The sequence below is a fragment of the Gouania willdenowi genome, chromosome 9, assembly GCF_900634775.1.
Source record: "Gouania willdenowi chromosome 9, fGouWil2.1, whole genome shotgun sequence".
In the NCBI taxonomy this organism is placed as follows: domain Eukaryota; kingdom Metazoa; phylum Chordata; class Actinopteri; order Blenniiformes; family Gobiesocidae; genus Gouania; species Gouania willdenowi.
Window position 1 is genome coordinate 39,831,753 of NC_041052.1, and position 21,207 is coordinate 39,852,959.

Below are 21,207 nucleotides of genomic sequence, written 5' to 3' on the forward strand. Positions count from 1 at the left end.
TTGGATCCCAAGTTGTGATTAAAATGCTTCCTGGCAGCTCAAGCTTTGCTGAGCAAAGACTCTTTTTCTACTGCACCATGCAACGGCAATTCAGCATTTCTCTCATCACTTCCTGTTCGCGCCCGTTTTCTTTGACATCTTTTTATTTATGTATTTATTTATTTTTTAATCTATGCGAAAATGCACTCCTTTCCAACCATTGTCTACTTCACTCTGTCGTTCCTGTGATACTTAAATAGGCGACACATCGTCTGGATTTCTAATAACAGTAAAATTACCACATCAAAGCCTAATAAAATAAGGTTGTTTTTCCTGTAATAAATGGATTAGTGTTATAGCTGTAAAACTGTCACACAAGGAGCTTTTTTCATGACTTTAAGAATGTAGTCAATGGCCACGGTTACATTTATTTGTATTTATTCCAAATTAAATCATTTGGATTCAAAGTGAGGGCGCACGGTGACTTAATGGTTAGCACGTCTCCCTAACAGCAAGAAGGTTCTTGGTGCTGCGTGGGTTTCCTCCATGTACTCCGGCTTCCTCCCACAATCCAAAAACATGACTTTGGGGTCTCTAAAAATTGCCCATAGGAGTGAATGAGAGTGAGTGGTTGTTTGTCTGTGTTGCCCTGCAATGGACTAGCGCCCTGTCCAGGGTGTACCCCCGCCCAACGCCCAATGAGAGCCGGAGATTGGCAACGGCAGACCCCCGTGAGCAAGTGGGTTTGAAAATGGATGGATGGATGGAATCAAAGTGTTCTGCTTCCTGTTTATAATAAGAACTATTTTCACTTCAAACCTTTGAAATGTCCTTATTAGTAGATCTATGTCTAACAAAACGCATTATTTTGCACCCTTTTTGTTTTATTAACTTTTTAAAATGGGACTAGTTTATTTGAGAGCCTGTGCGCTGCCTTGTTGAAATGACGTCATTGCTCCTCTTTCAGTCCATTGAGTTCTATAGAAGGTGAAGCATTCAGCATCATTTAGCAGCTTTTTCAGTTAAAATGACAACTTGGGTTGCTCTAAAAATCAGTAAAAGTAAAAAAAAAAAAAAATGATAATTAAAAAAAGTCAACGTAAACCTCGTTTGTTTACCAAAATTTGATAAACAATATCCATGACACAAAAAGATCTGTGACCGCAGGGGGCGACAGGTCCAACTCTGCTGTTTTGTAGACATGAAGAAGAGAAGAAGAGCTCCATGCATGTAAATATAAATACAGGAAACGGCTCTGAGTGCAGAGTTTTCCCAGTGCTAAATATTGCATGATTGCAGTGTTTTTTTTAATTTTTTTTTATGTTTAACAGTTGAAAAAACTAAATAGTCTTGGCTCCAGTTCGGGGCAACCGTCTTGGATTATGCGTTCACCAGTTATCGTGGCAGGACGGGCATGCTCAGAACGACCAAAATTAATTTAAAGTGGAATTAAATGTTTATAAGATTGAGGAATTATTTCATTGGGAATTAAATCAGAATAAATCAGCCACTTAATTTAATTCGGATTTAAGTTATATTTGAAATGACCATTTTCATTCAGAACTTTGTGTTTTTTTTCATCTAAATTAAAGGGGAATTAAAGCTGTCAAGGAAACGCGGCCAATGTGGCGCGTGGCGCACAACGGAAGCATTTTAGAGAACAGATGAGACAAAGACAGACACACAGTTACACTCTTAGATGTGAGCAGAAATGCAGGCCTGCTGGTGAGCCAAACATGGAAACATAAATGCACCATGCATTGTCAGTCATGCTGTTTGGCCCTGCAGCCGTCAGGTCAAGGCTTTCTCCTTCAATGAATTAGCGATATGTGAAGGTCAGACACAAGCACACATTCAGACACACATCACTACACTATGCACACAAACAAACACACACAGGTTTCAGATGACGGCAATTTCTTCCGCCATCTCTTTGCTGAGTAACTTGTGTGTATTCAAATCTGGAATCCAGACACGCCGCTAATGCTAACTGAAAAATGTTAGTAAGTCTACATACAGTATCTGCTGTTGCCTAATATTCATGCTTTCATTCTGTCATTGATGAGTTAATTACATTAATATCAATGATAAAACTAGGGTGACCATACGTCCTTATCTACCTAGACATGTCCTCTTTTCAGAGGTGGACCAGGCATCTGGTATACCGGGCATCGTCAGGGTGGGCCGGTCCACTATGATGTTGTTTTTTTTTTTTTTTGTTTAACCAGCGAGTGGAGGCAGAGATGGTAACCGGATGGCCAAAAATGCTCAAAAAGTGGCAAAAACGTGCCAAGAAAACAGTGAAAAGTGACTAAAATGGGCCAAAACAGCGAAGAGTGGTAAAAAAATGGGTAAATAAAGTGGAATCAGGTGGTATTTATGGAAAAGGGTAGCTTACTGTAAATGGGCAAACAACAGTGAAAAATGGCACTAATGTGGAACAAAAAGAGGCAAAATGTAGGAAAAAAGGAAACAAGTGGTATTTATTTGGCAAAATTTAGCTTATTTGGATGAAAAGTGGCCAAAAAAATAAAAGAAAGGGGCAAAAAATGGACAAAAGTGTCAAAAAGACTCATCGGTCCCCGGTTTCCCAGGGACCATGAATGCACCTAGGACAACATGTTCATTTAAAAGACCGTAACTTTGCTAATATTTCCTCCATCGGAGAAATTCCAGTAATTTTATTCACACGTGATGGAATCATTAAAGATACCGCTTTGTTTTGACGAAATCGTCACACACGAGGAAAAGAGAAGAAAAATGAAAGTCCAAGATAGATTTAGAGAGACCAAATACTGGTGGACTTAATTAATAAATATCAGAGTGAAGAGCCTCCTGGATGATAAATCCTACATGGAGGTTCAGAGAGGGATTAGAAAACCAAGCAACCATTGGGAGAAATTTAGAATGTGGAAAGTTCAGGTGAAGTTTCCATCATCTGGTCCCGACCTCATCACCTCCCGTCTCCATGACAACCGACAGACTAAAGCTGAGTCAGCATGGGACCATGGGATGTAAACTTTCAGTTATTCATCGAAGTGTATATTTAATGATTATTTACTGTTCTGTAAACCTTGAGGGTTTTTTCCTTTTTTTATTTCTATTTGGAGATGTTTCTCATGGTTTCAATGATTGAAAGATTTTAAGGTTTACATGAGACTTTTCATGGTGAGACTGTTAATATGCATAATAAAGGGGATTGACTTCAGTCATTGTTTTAAAGTCTTTGTTATAAAATGAGAAATAATTCATTTTTAAAGAAAAATATTGAGTATTTTGAGAACGCCGAGGTCGGCCCAAGTGTCCTCTTTTTTGGAAATCAACATATGGTCCCTCTAATATACTGTAACATGAATCCCAGCATGGATTTATTGTGTTTCTGCATTTTGATGAATTAGATTTGTATTTTTTATACAGTAATTTGTATCTCAGTATCTGAAATCATGCTGTGGGTTTACCAAAGCCCCTGGTTACACTGACACTATTATATTTGACCTTTTTTGTGCATTATCAGCAAATGCAGCATCACATTAATGCATATGGAAACAGCCTTGGTCTAAACGCTGTATGTACTGTATGAATACCTCCTGAGAATCCACCCATATTCAAACCAATGCTTTCAAACTGCTTTCGCCTGGATGATATCATCAGACTGTGTGTGTGTGTGTGTGTGTGTGTGTGTGTGTGTGTGTGTGTGTGTGTGTGTGTGTGTGTGTGTGTGTGTGTGTGTGTGTGTGTGTGTGTGTGTGTGTGTGTGTGTGTGTGTGTGTGTGTGTGTGTGTGTGTGTGTGCGTGTGTGTGTGTGTGTAAATGCATGCATGTGGTCATAATATTTCAACGTTGCCCTAAGCTTGTGAGCTTTTCTCCAGATGTCAGGAGCAGCTTCGGGGTAATAACACACATTAAGTAGTTACACTATGGTGTTGATTTACTTACACAAACCTAACTCACCTCATGCACTGGAAAAAAAAAAAGATTACAAATCCTCATGACACAGTCAATTTTGTCCTTGCGTTTGTGTTATTTATTTTTTCATCCAATCCAATTTTCATCCAATTTTTTTTATTTAATTTTTTCCATATATGTATATATATATATAATAATTACAATAATTATTGACAGGTTTATTTAATGTGTTTCAGATCATAAAAGCCTCTATTGCATATTGATATACAAATTAAAACTAATTTAAAACTTTAAATTTGGGTCCAGAAAATTTCCTGCATGCAATATTTATTTCTTTTTTTCAAAGAATCAAAGAGTTGTTAGTTATGGAAGTGGATCAGGACCGATTTTAATGGATGAACATTTTTTTTGGGCAAATAGAGAATGAAGTTCAAATGTCAAGAATGAAGTTGAAATGTCGATTTTAAAATAGACATTTTTAGAATAAAGTTTAAATATAATGTCAAGAATAAAGTCGAGTTGTGGAGAATAAAGTCGAAATGTTGAGATTAATCTAGACATTTTTAGAATAAAGTTTAAAAATAATGTCAAATTTAAAGTTGAAATGTCAAAATAAAGTCGAAAACACGAGAATAAAGTTGAAATTTTGAAAATAGACTCAAAATACAATAAGTGATAAAAGTCAAAGGTTTGCTCTTAAAGTCAAATCTACGGAAGCTGGCTGGGGCCAATTCACCATATAAAACAACAGTCCCCATTAGCCTATTAAATATTGATATACTGGAGTGTTTTTTTATGAACAGTTAATTTTCTTTAAAAAGTATTTCAGAGACATAATCTGAAAAAGTTTCCATTGACGTTAAAGGTGAACTGTCACTGTATCCCTTTGTGTTATTTTAGGAACCTTTCTCATGTTGACTTTTCAGCCATTTCTCTATTTTAATGAGTCATTTTACGAACGAGGACCCAGGGACAGTGATCTGCCCTCAGAGGTGAGACTCTGTCAGCAAACTGAGTTGTTTACTTGTTCAGGAACCCTGACGGTGGCAGAAAAGACCTTTGTAACGTCAAAACCTGTGTCCAAATGTAGAGTTTAGGGGCCAAATGTAGATTGAAGTCTCCAAAGTCACTTAGAGAAATCAACACTTATTTTAGAAGTTCACTGAAAACATTAAAAAGTTGCTCTTAACCTATAGACTGTACGGGTTTTAGATCATACGTTAAAACAATAACAACTTTAAGAAATAATAAAATGTAATAATAAAACCAAGTATAACAAAATGTAGAGTTTTCAAGTGTTTAATTCACTCATAATACCAAAGAACATAAAACACAAACACACGCAAATAACACAAGTTCAGTTCAATTATTCACAACATATAGTAGTTATGGATGCAGATTTTTGCTTTTTCCCGAAATTCAAACTAAAAACAAAACAAAATCTAGATTTCTAATACCGATATATACGTAGACCTGCTGCTCGCAATGTAATTTTAGGTCTATCTAACTAGAATTCCATCGAAATAACAAGTTAATGGCCATGTTTACATGAGGGCTTTAATTCTCATTTAATTCAGAATTTGAAATAAATCCTCTCTAAACTGACCTTGTAAACACTGAAAAAAAAATGGCCATTCAGAATTAAACTTGAATCTGAATTAAGTGGTTGGTTTATTCTGAATTAAATTCCAAATGGAATAATTCCTCAATCTTTTTTACGTTTAATTAACACTTTAAATTAATTCCAATCGCGATGATCCGCTAGTGACGACATAATCCAAGATGGCCGCCTTAAAGCGTTTGTTATTGTGGAGCTGCTGCTTCAAAACTGCAATCAAAATAAAAGTGAAAATAGTTCTTATGATGTCCAATCAGAACCCTTCCCAACCTCCAGACCTAAAGCGGAATTGACTAAAGGTGAATAAACTTTTTTCCACGTAAACCTCAATTCGGAATTACTATTTCCATTTTTATTATTTTCCATTTCAGGCACTTCCGATGGAGAAAAAGAACACAGGGCACAGAGTGTTTAGGGGTCTAAGGCTGCAGATAGGAGAGAATAGGAAACAGTTTTAGGACGCAATTTCAGGCTTGATCACCCTGTAGCTGGCCACCTTTGATGAGTGTGTTTAGTGTTAAAAATGCTGAAACAACCCCTGATTCAAAGGAACACTACTGATGACTCCCAAAATGTACATCCTTCCCATATTTGAGACACAGCTCCCACACCACTCTCACATGGTAAACCTTCATGTTGACTACCATCTTTTGTCACAAAGGACAGTTTAACGTCACGTCCCATCTTTAATGATTCCATGTAAACACGAAGCAGAACACTTTAATTGCGAATTAAAAAAAAACCGTGGCCAATGTGATGCTACACCAGATGTAATTGACAAATAAACATCATCTGTGCAAAATAATATGTTCAACTTCACTAATGGAAAAGTGCCATATTTATTTTGAATATGTTGCTTCAAACTTAGGGGCACATCTCTAGTATCGGCCGATAATATTGGCCGATATCTAATCGTGCCAATATGCTGCAATTACATTGCAGCATCAGGAGGAGCCGTTATGATTTGGCATGGGCAGGGTGTGCAGGAAGAGGCGCACATTTCACATAATTGCTCTGAAATGTACTTATGTAGAGGTGCCCGAGGCTACAAAACTAACCACAAACATAATAACAGTTTGAGCTGAGCAGTCGAAGAAGAAGTGGAAGAAAGCAGAAGGAAATCCAGTGAAATGAGATGAAGAAAGAGGGAGAGTCTATGTATGGTGAGGTCATTTTTAAATCAATGTTTTATTGTGTACAGGATGACTCACATGTGGAGAAATCCTTACAAGGTGTGTTTTGCGCAGGTGATGTAACACTAGAACCTAGGTTCCCAAAGTGGGGTACGGAAATTGTCATAGGGCATTGATTCCCAAATTTTTTACAGTCCTGTACCCCTCTAGACATTTAACCTGTACCCCCTACTCCTGCACTTTAAAAACATAATCATGTAATGTCATATACAGTGAATGTTGAGGAAAAGATATATAATAATGACTAGAATATTTACATTTTCTCAAGAAAATGCAAGTGAGGATGCAGGTGCTGGCCCACGTCGCACTGCATTAGCTTATTATTGGCATTAGCTATCATTAGCATTATCGAGCATTAGTATTAGCCTAGCAACAGCAATAACCTAGCAATAGCATTAACCTAGCATCAACATTAACATTGCCATAGCAATAGCTGAGCATTAGCCTAGCATTAACATTAGCCTAGCATTAACATTAGCCTAGCATTAATATTGAACTAATATTAGCTTTTACCTAGCATTATCTTTAGCCAAGCAAAAACATTAACTTTGGCATAGCAATAGCTGAGCATTAGCATGAACATAGCATTAACATTAACATGGTAATAACAATAACCTGGCATCAACATTAACATTTGCATAGCAATAGCTGAGCATTAGCCTAGCATTAACATTAGCCTAGCATTAATATTGAACTAATATTAGCTTTTACCTAGCATTATCTTTAGCCAAGCAAAAACATTAACTTTGGCATAGCAATAGCTGAGCATTAGCATGAACATAGCATTAACATTAACATGGCAATAGCAATAACCTGGCATCAACATTAACATTAGCATAGCAATTGCTGAGCATTAGCCTATCATTAACATTTGGCTAGCATTATTATTGACCTAGTGTTAGCTTTAACCTAGCAATATTATTAGCCTAGCAATATATTTAGCCTAGCAATAGCATTAGCAACATTAACCTAGCAATAGCATTAACCTATCATGCACATTAGCATAACAATAGCTGAGCATTAGCCTAACATTAACATTAGCCTTGCATTAATATTGACCTAGTATTAGCTTTAACTTAGCATTATCATTAGCTTAGCAATAGCATGAACTTAGCATTAACGTTAACATAGCAATAGCATTAGCCTAGCCTTAACATTGACCTAACAATAGCAATAACCTAGCATCATCATTAACATTAGCATAGCAATAGCTGAACATTAGCTTAGCATTGATATTAACCTTGTATTAGCCTTAACCCAGCAATATCATTAGCCTACCAATAGCATTAGCCTAGCTTTAGCATTTACCTAGCATTAACATTAACATAACAATAGTATTAGCCTCACATTAACATTACATTAGTATTAGCCTAACATTAACATAACAATAGTATTAGCCTAACATTAACATTGACATAACAATAGTATTAGCCTAGCATTAACATTAACATAACAATAGCTTTAAACTAACAATAACATTAATCAATAACATTTCAGGGGCCCTCGTTTGAAGTCCAGGTGACCCAAAGGTTGAAAAACACTGCACTGAATTATTATGTATTTTAAGTGTGGGGGGGGTGGCATGGCTTCAGGTTTGAGGACTGTGAAAAGGAACCACTGCACTAGAACATACTTGGTTGGTCGTTTTCATGCATAGTTAAAATATATAAGTGCAGTTGTGGTATTAGCAGTTTGGTTGCCTGAAGTGTCTAGTAATTGATTTTAAAAAAATACTCAATTAAAATTGGGTATAAAAATTGTTCTGTGAGCTCCTCCCTCCTGCTAAGAAGGGGGAGGGGGCCAGGTGGAAGCCCCTCCCACTTGTGAGTGTGCACTCCTGACACTAACCTGTTACTGTGGGTGAACTGGGAAAATGGCAGTGCTAGCTTAGCAGCTACAGTGGAAACAGGAGGACGTTTTCAAGAGAGAGAGAGATAAGTTAGCCATTTTTTTTTTTTTTTTTTAATGATACACATTCAATGGGGTCAAGTTGACCCCAAGAATAATAGGAGGGTTAAACACAATGCACTGCCCCAAAACAGCAGTGAATGCTAGTTATTTTCCCTAAACCCACAGTTACTTTGTATGGTTCAGGTTGTGGTTTCTACCTATTATGGCACTGTATCTATATTTAGAGCCTGAGATTTTTTTATTTAATCATTATTGTAATTGGGGAAATCATTGGTGTTATTTTATTTTTATATTTTTTCTTAATAATTGTACATTTTCCATAACCATTTATGTTATACAGATGCCTTTGTGGAAGATAAATTAAGATGTCTTTGGACATAATCACTGGGGATTAATTTGTGCAGAGAATTTTCTGCACACAAACCTTTCATCATCATAGATCTATAGACTATAGAATCACTGATACAATGTACAATCGGTTCTTTGCAACTCAATAAGTAGAACTTGAGTTTAGCATGTGCACAGTAGCGTTTTTGTGCCCTGAGCAGTTAGCTTTAATCTCCTGTAATTTCATTCTCAATCTTAATATAAATCAAAACCACTGCCTCCGTAGTTTTCCCCATCGCCCTCTCTCATTATGAGCAGAAAAGTCTCCCTTCGCACAGAGTAGTGTGTATAATAATTCCTCAATCACTTGGTTGTTAATAAACATTTGTTTTTTTCTAATAATTATTACTGAAATATTTGACTGTATCTGTATTTTTCCACTTCCTTTGTGTCTCTTTTTTTTATCTGTCAGGAAAGGTGTGTGTGCGTGTGCGTGTGTGTCGTGAACAGCCAAGTGGTAGATTTAGGTCTCAAGCTTTGGTTGATTACTTTCCTAATGAAGCATCGTGCTCTGCTCAGGCTGGTATTCTCTACAGGGATCCAATGTTTAGAACCTTATCACCCAGATACAACAACATCCAGTATGTTCTACCTGAGTACGACTCACAACCTGGAACTAATTTAACCCTCTTATTATCTAAAAATATTTGTAACACATTTTACAGTTTGGGTCAATCTGACCCCAGGGATATTTGCCTCCAGAAAATGATTTTTTAGAAAATTGTTGACCAAGTTTTATTGTCAGACACTTTGTTTATTTGTTTAATTCATAAATAAGCCCTTGATAATGAAACCTTGACCTGTTCTCCAGCGCCACCATCAGGTCAATGACCCCCCCCCCTTCACCTCATAAACATATTTATTAACTTATTTCTCTGTATGATGTTTGAGGTTTATTCACTATGAAGTCCTCTGTCTCAGACACATCCTCCTCTACATCACTTTTACTGTGAAAGAGCTGTTCCATGTCATGTATCAACTCAAAAGTATCAACTCTGCACCTGCAGGTGTGGGAATGTAAGGTCACACATGGGTAACACATAGACAATATTTACACAGCTATAACAGCTCTGGGTCAAATTGACCCCAGAGTAACACCAATGCGTGCAATATGTGTTCATGTCATTGAAAAAGACAATTTTATGCTTAATCAGTTGTACATACCCATCAAATCAGGAAAAGTCATGAAATATGAAGCAAAAGAAAAAATGATGTACATTAAATGGGGTCAAATTGACCCCAAGGATAATAACAGGGTTCAAACTTAAAATTTGTGTGCCGAGTATTTGGAGAGTCAAAATTTGTATTTTGGTTTTAACTGCATTTCCTGCATGAAATGCATTTTTCATTTTTTTTCAAAGGATCTAAAATGTGTTAATTACGGAAGAGGATTAGGACATATTTTGATGAAGAAAACAATTTTTGGCAAATCAAGAATAAAGTTGAAACATTGAGATTAAAGTTGAAATTGCAAGAATAAAGTTGAAGATGTCGGGATTGACAAAATAATTACTGTATAGTATTAATATAAGCTACAAAGTATTGTTTTTTAACATTTTCGGTTGGTGGATTTTTTTTCAATGAAAAGATGAACTTTGGATCAAAAAGGGTTAAAACACACTGAACTACACTAACTCCAGTTGTAAGTGATGTGCTACAACTAACCAAAAAGGGGGGTTGGTATAAACCATATCTCAATAAAAGCATAATATATGCATTCATTATTTTAAAGATATATGTAAGGCAAATTGATTCTTTTTTCTTTCTTTCTTCTTTCTAATGCTCATTATTGAGGCTTTCTTTCACCTTTTTATGTGTTGCTTTCAGTTTGTATGAATATAGTGGAAAAGAATGTCATTTGATTTAAATCAATGTAACGTCACCTGTGTGCACGTGTGTTGGCACTATTTCTTTGTTGTTTTTTTGTATTCAGAAGCCAGATGAAGATTTGTAATCTCAGCTAGATTGATGTTTGTAAAGTTTGATGGATCGCGGCTTTGCAGAAAACAAAAGCTGGTAAACAGAGATCGATAATGTGGCAGCAGCTGATGAAATTCTCTCAGACAGTTTTAGAGACGATGAATGTGGGGAAGAAAATAAAAAGGCTTCGCAAGATCAACACCAACCCGATGTTAAAGGGATCTCCACTGTTTTTACAAATATGGCCTAAAACCTTTTAAATGTCCTCATTAGTAGATCTTTGCCTCAGTAAATATGGTGCATTATTATGCATAATATTTGTTTTATTAACTTTTAAAAATGAGACCTGTGTTCCTCCATCTGGAAAATCACATGATTGATGATGTCACACGGCCCCACTGCCCTAAAACACCCCATTGTTTTTTTTTTTTATTGGAGTGAAGCATTGAGCCTGATTTTTAGATCATTTAGCAGCTTTTTCAGTCAAAATGACAATTTGTGCTGCTTTTGGTTGCTTTAAATAATCAGTAAATGTTGAAGATGTCGATGTAAAACTATTTGGTTTAACGAAAGAGGTTTACAAAAGAATCTATGACCACGGCGGGTGACAAACAATGAAGCAGAGAAGAAGAGTTTTCCTTTACTCTCCCTTAAACAGTGCACTGACATGCTCTGGTGGCTAAAGTTAGCGAGTAAGTTACAGACTCGCATCCAAAAGGACTTCTATCCTCAGTGTTTGTCCATCTTCAACAGTCTGGGATTTACTCCTAACTTCAGCCAGCAGAGCGTTTAAAGGAGAGTAAAGTTTCCTTGGGAGAGCTCTTCTTCTCTGCTTCATTGTCTACTACCAAACCTCAGAGTTGGAACTGTCGCACCCTGCGGCCATAGATTATTTTTCGCGTCGCAACTGTAAACCTCATTCAGTAAAGGAAAGAGGTTTACATTGAGATCTTTAAAATGTTCCTGATTATTTAGAGCAACCAAAAGCAGCACAAATTGTCATTTTGACTGAAAAAAGCTGCTAAATGATTTATAAATCAGGCTTAATGCTTCACTTCAATAGAAAACAATGGGATGTTTACAGGCAGTGGGGCCGTGTGACATCATCAATCACATGATTTCAAGATGGAGCAACATAGGCTCTAAAACTGTAAAATAGTCCCATATATATAAAAATTAATAAAACAAATATGGTGCAAAATAATGTATTTTGTTAGGCATAGATCTACTAATAAGTACATTTCAGAGATTTTAAGGCGCATTTGTAAAAACAGTGGAGGATCCCCTTAAATGAAAGGAATAAGAGAGGTGCTTTTGCTACGTGCTGCTAAAACTCTAACCGTACCTTTCCAAACTCACCTCCTTTATTCACACTTACTGCGTGCTCAGTATTGTAATGATACTGTTCAGAGTTTAACAAGAATTGTATAGCAACATCCAGTTTGTGTCTGATAACTGTACATTATTGTAAAAGAAAAAAAAAAACCTCTTTAATATGTTGAAAATGTAGTGTATGAGGCAAATTAATGTAGTCATTTAGCTTTTGTTTTTTTAAGTTTATTTGTGGTAAATGTGTCACAAATGTACATTTTATACATTTATCTTAATGTGACATACATTAAAAAAAAGCGCATCTGCGTGTTTCCGAAAATAATTTTTCTTTACTTTACAACTCGTAAAGTAAAGCATCAGAGTGTGTATGAATTAGTCACATCAACTCCATGAAGAGGCACTAACCAAAAAAAAAAAAAAACAGAAAGAGCAGTGTTGCTTTTTTCGCCTATATAATTAATACAGCAGTTTGCATTTTGGAATGTCTAAAATCCATCATCTACATCATGAAATATAGTCTCTCTCTCTCTCTCTCTCTCTCTACCTACTGTACATACTCCATCTAAAATTACCATATGCCTTAGGAGCTGTTTTTGTGGCAGGTTAGTTATTTTTACACATGCCAAGCTTGGCTCCCAGTATAGCTATAGACTGAAAGTATTTGGAGGTAAGCAGAGAGTACAGGTGAGCGAGAAAAGTTACAGAATAGTTTTATTCACTTTAAACTGAGTGAATAACTGTAAAGCGTTCAAGTTAAAAATCCAAAACTGCAAAAATCAGAGCTAAACAATGTAGGTTGATCTTTGTGAAAGAAACAATGGTGACTATTCTTATTTCCTTTTGTTGCTCTCGCTAACGGGCGATAAAGTCGGCTTCTGTGAGTCTTTTCAATCCAAGTGAGAACAGTTTAGTTTTCTGTCACATTCAGTCCAACTAATTGCTGTGAATTCCTCGCCGCTTTGTAAAGCTGTCATTTATCACAGCATGCTAACCATTAGTGTGAATCGTTTATTATCTTTGGACTGTTTCAGAATCATGAACCATGTATAGGTACAAAAATGGAAGGAAAGGTTGAAGATGGTGGAGAGTGATAACGGAAAGCCACCCTTTTACTTTCTATAGGGTCAGAGTGTCACATATTAAACCACTTATTAAAAACAAGTCCAAAAATAAACTATTGGCTGATGTTTACACGAGAAAAAATGTCACTCAAAAGCCTTCCACATGCCTTACCCTCCTATTATCCTTGGGGTCAATTTGACCCTATTCAATGTTTATCATTCAAAAAACAATAGTTAACTTTTGTTCTTTTGCTTTGTATTTAATAACTTTTCCTAATGTGATTTAGCATAAAATATCATGATGACATGTTTTCAATACACTGCCAATCCCAGACCCAGATTAACTACAGAGCAGGGGTGAGTGAAACTTTATAGTGAATAACCCCAAATATTTGACAAAAAAAGGAGATAAAAATAAGTTCAATAAAAAGTAAATGAACATGTTTATGAGAGGAAAGAGGGGGGTCACCAACACTAATCAAAATGCTTCATTCTGTGAATGTTCACCCCAAATTAGAAAAGATTTGGATGAAAGATTTTCAAGATAAACTAACTCTTAAGGTGTGTTCACACTGAAGCGACTCTGGCGACTAGATTTCATTTAAAATCAATGTAAATGACGCAACATCAAGCGACCTCCCTTCAAGCAATGTGACTTGCGTGATTCCAGTGAGGATATGAACGATATGTCCCTCAAAGTTGAAACATTTGAACATTTCAAATTTGAACTTTTCTTACTGGGGCCAAAATAAATGTGTCATACTCCTTGAATAAACTCATCCTTACAGTAAGTAACTCTGTAATGGCTCAAGCATACTCGGGCAGATTTCACACACAACGGACTGTCCGCGCTCCTCTGACCTCATATACTTGAGCGGACTTGGAGCGGTGCGTCACATAGTGGTTTCCTGTGAAATTTCCTTAAAATCCTACATTTCCCAGAATCCTTTCCCCACAATCCTACAGTTCCCACAATCCTTCACGTGCTGTTTACTTTTTCACTTATGGCGTCCTACACTGATGACGTGGAAGAGGAGCTTCTCTTGTTTCTTGCTTTACCAAAGAGACAAATTCTTACTAATTCTACTTTCGACGTCTTCGTCTCTCGTTGACGCTCATCTCCATCTCTCCTGTTCTGTTTCTCCACGCGGGCTGAATACAGGTCGGTGTTACATTTAATGTGGGTCGATACATGCCGAGCAGTGTCTGACACAAAAACCTGGTCAACATTTTTCTGAAAATCATTTTCTGTAGACAAATATCCCTGGGGTCAGATTGACCCCATAGGGTAAAATGTATTAGTAATATTTGAGGATAATAGGAGGGTTAAGCACTTGTCTATAAAGGCAACTCTGTATTTGTTATATTGGCTGAGATTAGTTTAAAATCTGAAAATTATTTTCTAGAGGCAAATATCCCTGGGGTCAGATTGACCCCAAGGGTCAAATGGTTTAGTAGTATTTGAGGATAATAAAAAGGTTAAGTTTGCAAACTTTTAATTTAGTTGAAGAATCAAAATCGACACATCTAATGTTGTGTTTCAGGAACTCAAGGGTTTCAGTAATTTTAATGTTATTACTTTTTTATTGTTATTCATTATAATTTTTCCTTTTTTTTACCTTTCATTTAAAACCAATTCACTTGATGAACGATGTGATAAAAATTTTACTTTGGCAAGCAAATCATATTCCTCTGCTACACATTCAGCTCTCTGTGTTTCTTATGATCACACTGTTTCTGTCCGACAGATTTAAAGAAGTCATTTGAACAGGAGCCGCTGGGAAAGGAAGTCTCTCTAGAGCAGGAAGTGCTGCTCCAGTGTCGCCCCCCGGAGGGTATACCTGCTGCTGAGGTACGTGTGGTATGATTATTAACCTCCACTAGTCAGTGAACACAACATAGAGATGTGAGGTGAAGAGGCAGGACTGAAGCGAGGGTGATGACAGGCTGAAAACAGGAAGTTAAAAAAAGAAATCATCAAAGTGGAAATAACTTGAAAGTGCCTCAGAAATGTCAGTTATTACAGATATGACATTAACTGACAGATGGTAAAACTGAGTTAAATGATAGGTGTGTGCACGACTTCACACTTTGCAGTGAGTGATTGAAGTGCAGACGGAAAAAAACCTCTCAGAAAAAAAAAAAGATTTGAAAAGTTGCTCATAGAAAACTTTTTCATGAATAAGTGGAAACGAGCTGTAATAAAGCTGAAATACCTTGGTTTTTCTACAGGTTTTTATTCCCTCAATCTTTTCACTGTGGTATGTTTGAAATAAAATGAGATGAAGAACTTTGGAAAATACATTCTTATTCACAATTCTTCAAAAAGAGCCAATAAAGAAAAAGAAACATCTTATCAAGAGATAAAACTGTAAAAATGTTGTGATCTATTTAAAACTAAGTTTCAAATAACCACTGTTGTCAGAAGTAAGAATAAAAAGTGCTATGTTGCCTAAAAAATCCCCTTCATAATAAAAGCACAGGCTAATCTTTATATTTTTGTTTTCAAATGAAATTAATTATTTTCCAACCAAACATTTAGTCCCAATAATTGATAAACAAGTTGTGGTGGCTCCATGATTTTATCATGTTTAAGTTTTGCTCTTAGTATTTAAGTTCTACTACAAAGCCGTCATATGTTTGTTTTTTTTTTTCTTTTTCAATTGTGTCTGGGTTCATAAAAGATAGTGTGTCAATCGATCTATAAATCTATCTATAAAAGCAAGAAAGGTGTGTATATGTGTGAGTATACGTGTGTGCTTGTGGAGCGAATATCTCCCTGATGCGGTATCTGTTCGACCTGAAACTTTGTCAACGGCTTCCAAACACCCCGATTGTGTGCATCCATTATTTTGGAGTAATTTGGTCATTTCAAAACCAATTTGAATTCTGAAATGCCCACCTGGCCAGCAACGCTGCACGCGTGACAAGACGCCGTGGGTTTTGTGTTTTTCCTTATCGAAGGAGGGCCTATAGACAGGGGATGCTCCGGTACATTTATTACCCATTTGCATAAGTCCAACATTGGTGCAACCTTTATCAATTTATCATGCCATGTCCTGTAGAATTTAACCAGGAAAATCGCATACGCTATTTTACTTTGCACCCGCACATATACTCCTTTATAACACTACAGAGTACAGAGTATGTACACCTCTTTGTACATCCAACCTTCAAATACATAATAATTTGGCCATAATTGACAACTCTACTTAAGGTCCCACTATACGAATACATACCGCCGACGGGTACTGTACTAGTAGAAGTTAAAATTGTAAAAGACACTGAAAAAATGAATTATGTTTATATTTGCTTCTCTTGGTGTGACATAGCTTAGCTTGATTTATTCTTCTTTTTTTTTTTTTTTGCAAACACATTTATAAAGGCTTACAAGGCACAAAATGAGTGTACATGTATGTAGCACAAGTATAGTAAGCTTTAAACATCTTAAGATTAGTGATATAGGTCCTGAGGACATTTAATTTAAACATTGGTCAATAATTCACTTTATCAAACTATGTAAACATGGAGGCTAACGTGGTACTCCATCGCTCCGTGGTGTGGAGCTACAAAAAGAAAAGCCATTTCCAGTTTGATTGTTCTTTAGTTCTCAGTGCCTTTCCCACCTCAATGAACACAAATACTTCATTTCATTGGGTTCGTCTCTGGGGAAGAGTTGCACAGCTCCTAAGTGAAGCTGTGTTATTGAATAAATTCACTTTTTAGGTTTCATAGTTACTTTTAACTGCATCTAAGTGCACACATCTCTCCTGGAATAGAAGGGAGAAAAGGAAAACTGCTGCTTAATACAAACAACAGCTACAAATTAGGATCATAATATTTTAGCTGATTGTTTTTAGTGAAATATATTAAACAATTAGTTTAATTAATTTGTTTCCACTCTCAGGTTGTCAGGATTTTACCTTTAACATGGTTTCATCCACAATGACTTCTCTCTCTCGCTCTTATTTCTATTTTTTCCAGAGTTAATACTTTTTTTTTCCACCTGTTGGATTCAGCACTTTCACAATCTCACCAGTATACAAGCTCCTGCACCAGCATGCAGCCATTACTTTAAGTGTGTCCAATTTTCCACTTTTTCCATTATTTTCCCTCCGGTCATGATGGGTTCCAGGGCCAAATGGATCAGTCTGTCTCTCCATGTCTTTGCCTTTCTCTGCTGACACTGATTAGACAGATTTAGATGGAAAACCTGGTGATGACCTCAGGTTTTTCTCCTTTTCTCTTTGTTTCTATTGTTTTTATCATTAATGCCTTTTTTTCCTTCTTGCTTGCTTGGTTTCTTAACACCAAAGGTGAAAGTAATGGATTACAAGTACTCACATTACTGTAATTGAGTTGCTTTTATGGGTACTTGTATGTTTCCAAATCAGTATTTTTACTTGTATTTAAGTATGTTTTAAAATAAGTAAAGTGATTCGTTACATTTCTACACCCAACCCTAACTGAGTTCTTATTGGTGAGGACGCAGGACGCTAGGCTAATGCTAGGCTAATGTTAATGCTAGGCTAAGGTTAATGCTAAGCTAACACTAGGCTAACATTAGGCTAATGCTAAAGCTAGGCTATTGCTAATGCTAGGCTATTGCTAATGCTAGCTAATACAAAGCTAATGTCGTGTGATGCGGGCCAGCACCTGCATCCTCACTTCAGGAAATGCAAATATTCTAGTTTATTTTAAATTCATTGGTGTTACTTCATTTAAAAAAAAATAAAAGAAATTGTACATTTTGACAAACCTTTTATTTTACACATCCCTTTGTGGAAAATAAAGTATGTTCCAATTGTGGTAGATTTGGTCTCTTCCTTTTTTAAGTTTATACATGAGATATTTACTGTATGCACCAAAAATAAACGTGGGGGTGAAAGTAACTAGTAACTTTTACTTTTATTTGAGCTACTTTTTACTTGTATTTGAGCATTTTACGTATGACTTACATGTAATTGATTACAATTTCAATCAAGTAATAGTACTTCTACTTGAGTAGAATATATCAGTACTCTTTAAACTTCTGATTAATACACACATGTACACCAACCTATTTGTTTCTGTGAGTGACAGCTCTTGTTTGTGTGTCTCGTGACGCCTTTAAGCGCTGTCTAATATTAGTGTTTGCCAGTGTGGTGTCAACCAGTTGACGAGTGCTGTAAAGCTGTCAATGTGACGAGGTTGGCGCCTTGATATGTGATACTCTTGGTCTTAATGGTCAGCAAGTGTTACATAGCTGTCACCATGCGGCACCCAAACCCTAGAACCAAAACACAAGCATAGGTGTGGCCTATGATGATACCATTAAAGTCCTTTACACACACACATTGATGTTTTAAAGACATTTTAAGGCATTCATTTGCAAATGCAAACTGTAAAAATGCACATATGCATTTCAGAATGACAAAGGACAGATTAGGTGTTGATAGTTTTTTACTGCTAAACAGCTGCTAGCCTCAAGAGGTCAGGGGTCAAACCAGTCTGAGATTGTTAACCCCCCCCCCAAAAAAAAAAAAAAACATCTTTACTTTATTGTCTTTACTTTAAACCTATTTTTTCTCCCCTGGGTGTCAAACTCCTTTTAGTTCAGGGGCCAAATACAGTTTGATCTCAAGTGGGCAGCAGATTATAGGAGGGAAAAAGGGTAATTTCACCATTAATGTGCACTAGTTAGCACTTCTACAAATAAATAACATGTAAATAATGTAAGGCAGCTATAAATATAATATTCAAAATACATAACAAATATCAGTCCCTGTGACCAATTTTTGTTGAATTTGGCAAAATATTGTGAAATAATTTGAGGACAATTTACGGATTTTGGAAAGAGTGCTTTCAACAATTTGAGATTAAAAATAACTGCCATTAAGTGGTATAATCATGAAAAAACCACGAGCCTTGTAAATATTGTGGTTTTATTTAATTTGTGTATTTAGAGGGGCTGAGATATCTACAACTGAATTATGTGGTAATTTACACAATGAGTCGTGTTTCATGGGTACAGTTTGTGCTGAACAAATGTCCTCTAGGAAAAGGTTTACTGTCAATGAGATTTTGGAACAGCTCTTTCACAGTGAAAGTGACATACAGTAGAGGGGAATGTGTGTGAGACGGATGATTGTGTTTAGGAGCACCTGATTTTGAGGCATTATCATCTGATGAAAATGAGTGTTGACCCTCCAGCAGACACAATCCCTTCCAAAAATGTCATGAATGTGCACCCCAAATTAGAAAAGATTTGGATGAATTTCCAGTTGCACCAACTCTAAAACTGAAAGTTTGACCTGATGATGGCGCTGCAGTAAAGGTCAAAGGTCATATAATCACCACCACCAATAGGGTTCATACTCTAGTGGTCATTAATGTTGTCAGTAAATTTGAGAAGATTTGGATGAAAACTATTCAATACAAATTAATTCTGATGTAAAAGTTTGTCCTGATGGTGGCGCTAGACAACAGGTCAAGATTTCATTATCAAGGGCTTGTTTATGGATTCAACAAATAAAATGTCTGACACAAAAATGTGGTCAACAATTTACTGAAAATCATTTGCTGGAGGCAAATATCCCTGGGGTCAGTTTGACCCCGAGGGTAAAATGTGTTTTGAGAACAATAGGAGGGTTTAAAGCTAATGGGAAGCTATTGAATTCATTTGGAACTGTTCAAATGTTCCACAGGAAAAGCAACAGGTGGAAAAAGGGTTTCATAAATTGAATTCTAATTCCATATTCAGTTCATTGTATTTGTATAATTTTATCTCTCTCTGTCTGGGCTTATCCGAATATATATTAGGGCTGTCACTTTTATGCGATTAAATAATTAATTACTGTAAAAAAACAAAAAAAAAAAATGCCCAAAACACACTCTAAACTGCGCGGAACCATTCTCATTTCACGAGTTCCCAGTATACCCATATTACTGATGCACAGACAACAACACAAGAACGGATTGTGCTGTGATTCTCAGCTTTGTTTGATGTTATTTTAGGTTTTAAAAACACTGCATGGAAAACTAAAGCCCAGTTTCGTGCACGTTGTGCAAGAAAGAGTTTGTGGGTCACTGGAGCTTTGCAGCTTCTGCTAGCACATCAATGCTAAACATGTAGCGGCTAGCACCTCAGTGCTAAACTTATAGCGGCTAGCATCTCAATGCTAAACATGTAACGGCTAACACCCCAATGCTAAACATGTATTAGCTACCACCTCAATGCTAAACATATAGCAGCTAGCATCTCAATGGTTAACATGTTGTGGCTAGCACCTCAACGGTAAACATGTAGCAGCTAGCATCTCAATGCTAAACATGTAGTGGCTAGCACCCCAATGCTTAACCCGTATTAGCTACCATCACAATGATTAACATATAGCAGCTGGCATCGCAATGGTTAACATGTTATGGCTAGCACCTCAATGCTACACATGTATTAGCTTCCACCTCAATGCTAAACATATAGCAGCTAGCATCTCAATCGTAAACATGTAGCTGCTAGCACCTCACTGCTAAAAATGTAGCGGCTACCACCTCAATGCTAAACATGTAGCGTCTAGCTCCTCAGTGCTAAACATGTAGTGGCTAGCACGGACACTCCGACATTGCTAGCTGCAACATGCTGTGAGCAGAAAGTGTCTCCAATCCCATCCATCCATCCATACATTTTCTTCCACTTTATCTGGGGCCGGCTCGCGGAGGTAGCACTCTCAGCAGAGATGCCCAGACCTGCCGATCCATGCAGGACAAAATTAATTTATCCATGAATGACAAATGAACAAAGTCAATGGATAAATATTATGATCCGAAGGAGAAAAAAAGAAACTAAATCGGTGTTCAATAATTTTATTTCTCAGAAAAGTTTTCTTACTTTTTATATAACTACATATGGACCTGAAGTTTT

General features: G+C 36.5%; 1 protein-coding gene across 2 annotated transcripts in view; it reads left to right on the top strand.

Annotated features, from left to right (window-relative positions):
* The window catches only part of unc5ca (unc-5 netrin receptor Ca), a 345,163-nt gene that overhangs the window by 195,600 nt on the left and 128,356 nt on the right, over nucleotides 1-21,207 (top strand). For both annotated transcript variants that reach the window (XM_028456479.1, XM_028456480.1), the window contains exon 4: nucleotides 15,056-15,159. In XM_028456479.1, coding sequence (XP_028312280.1) covers nucleotides 15,056-15,159 — 104 coding nt within the window. The remainder of the gene's footprint in view (nucleotides 1-15,055; nucleotides 15,160-21,207) is intronic.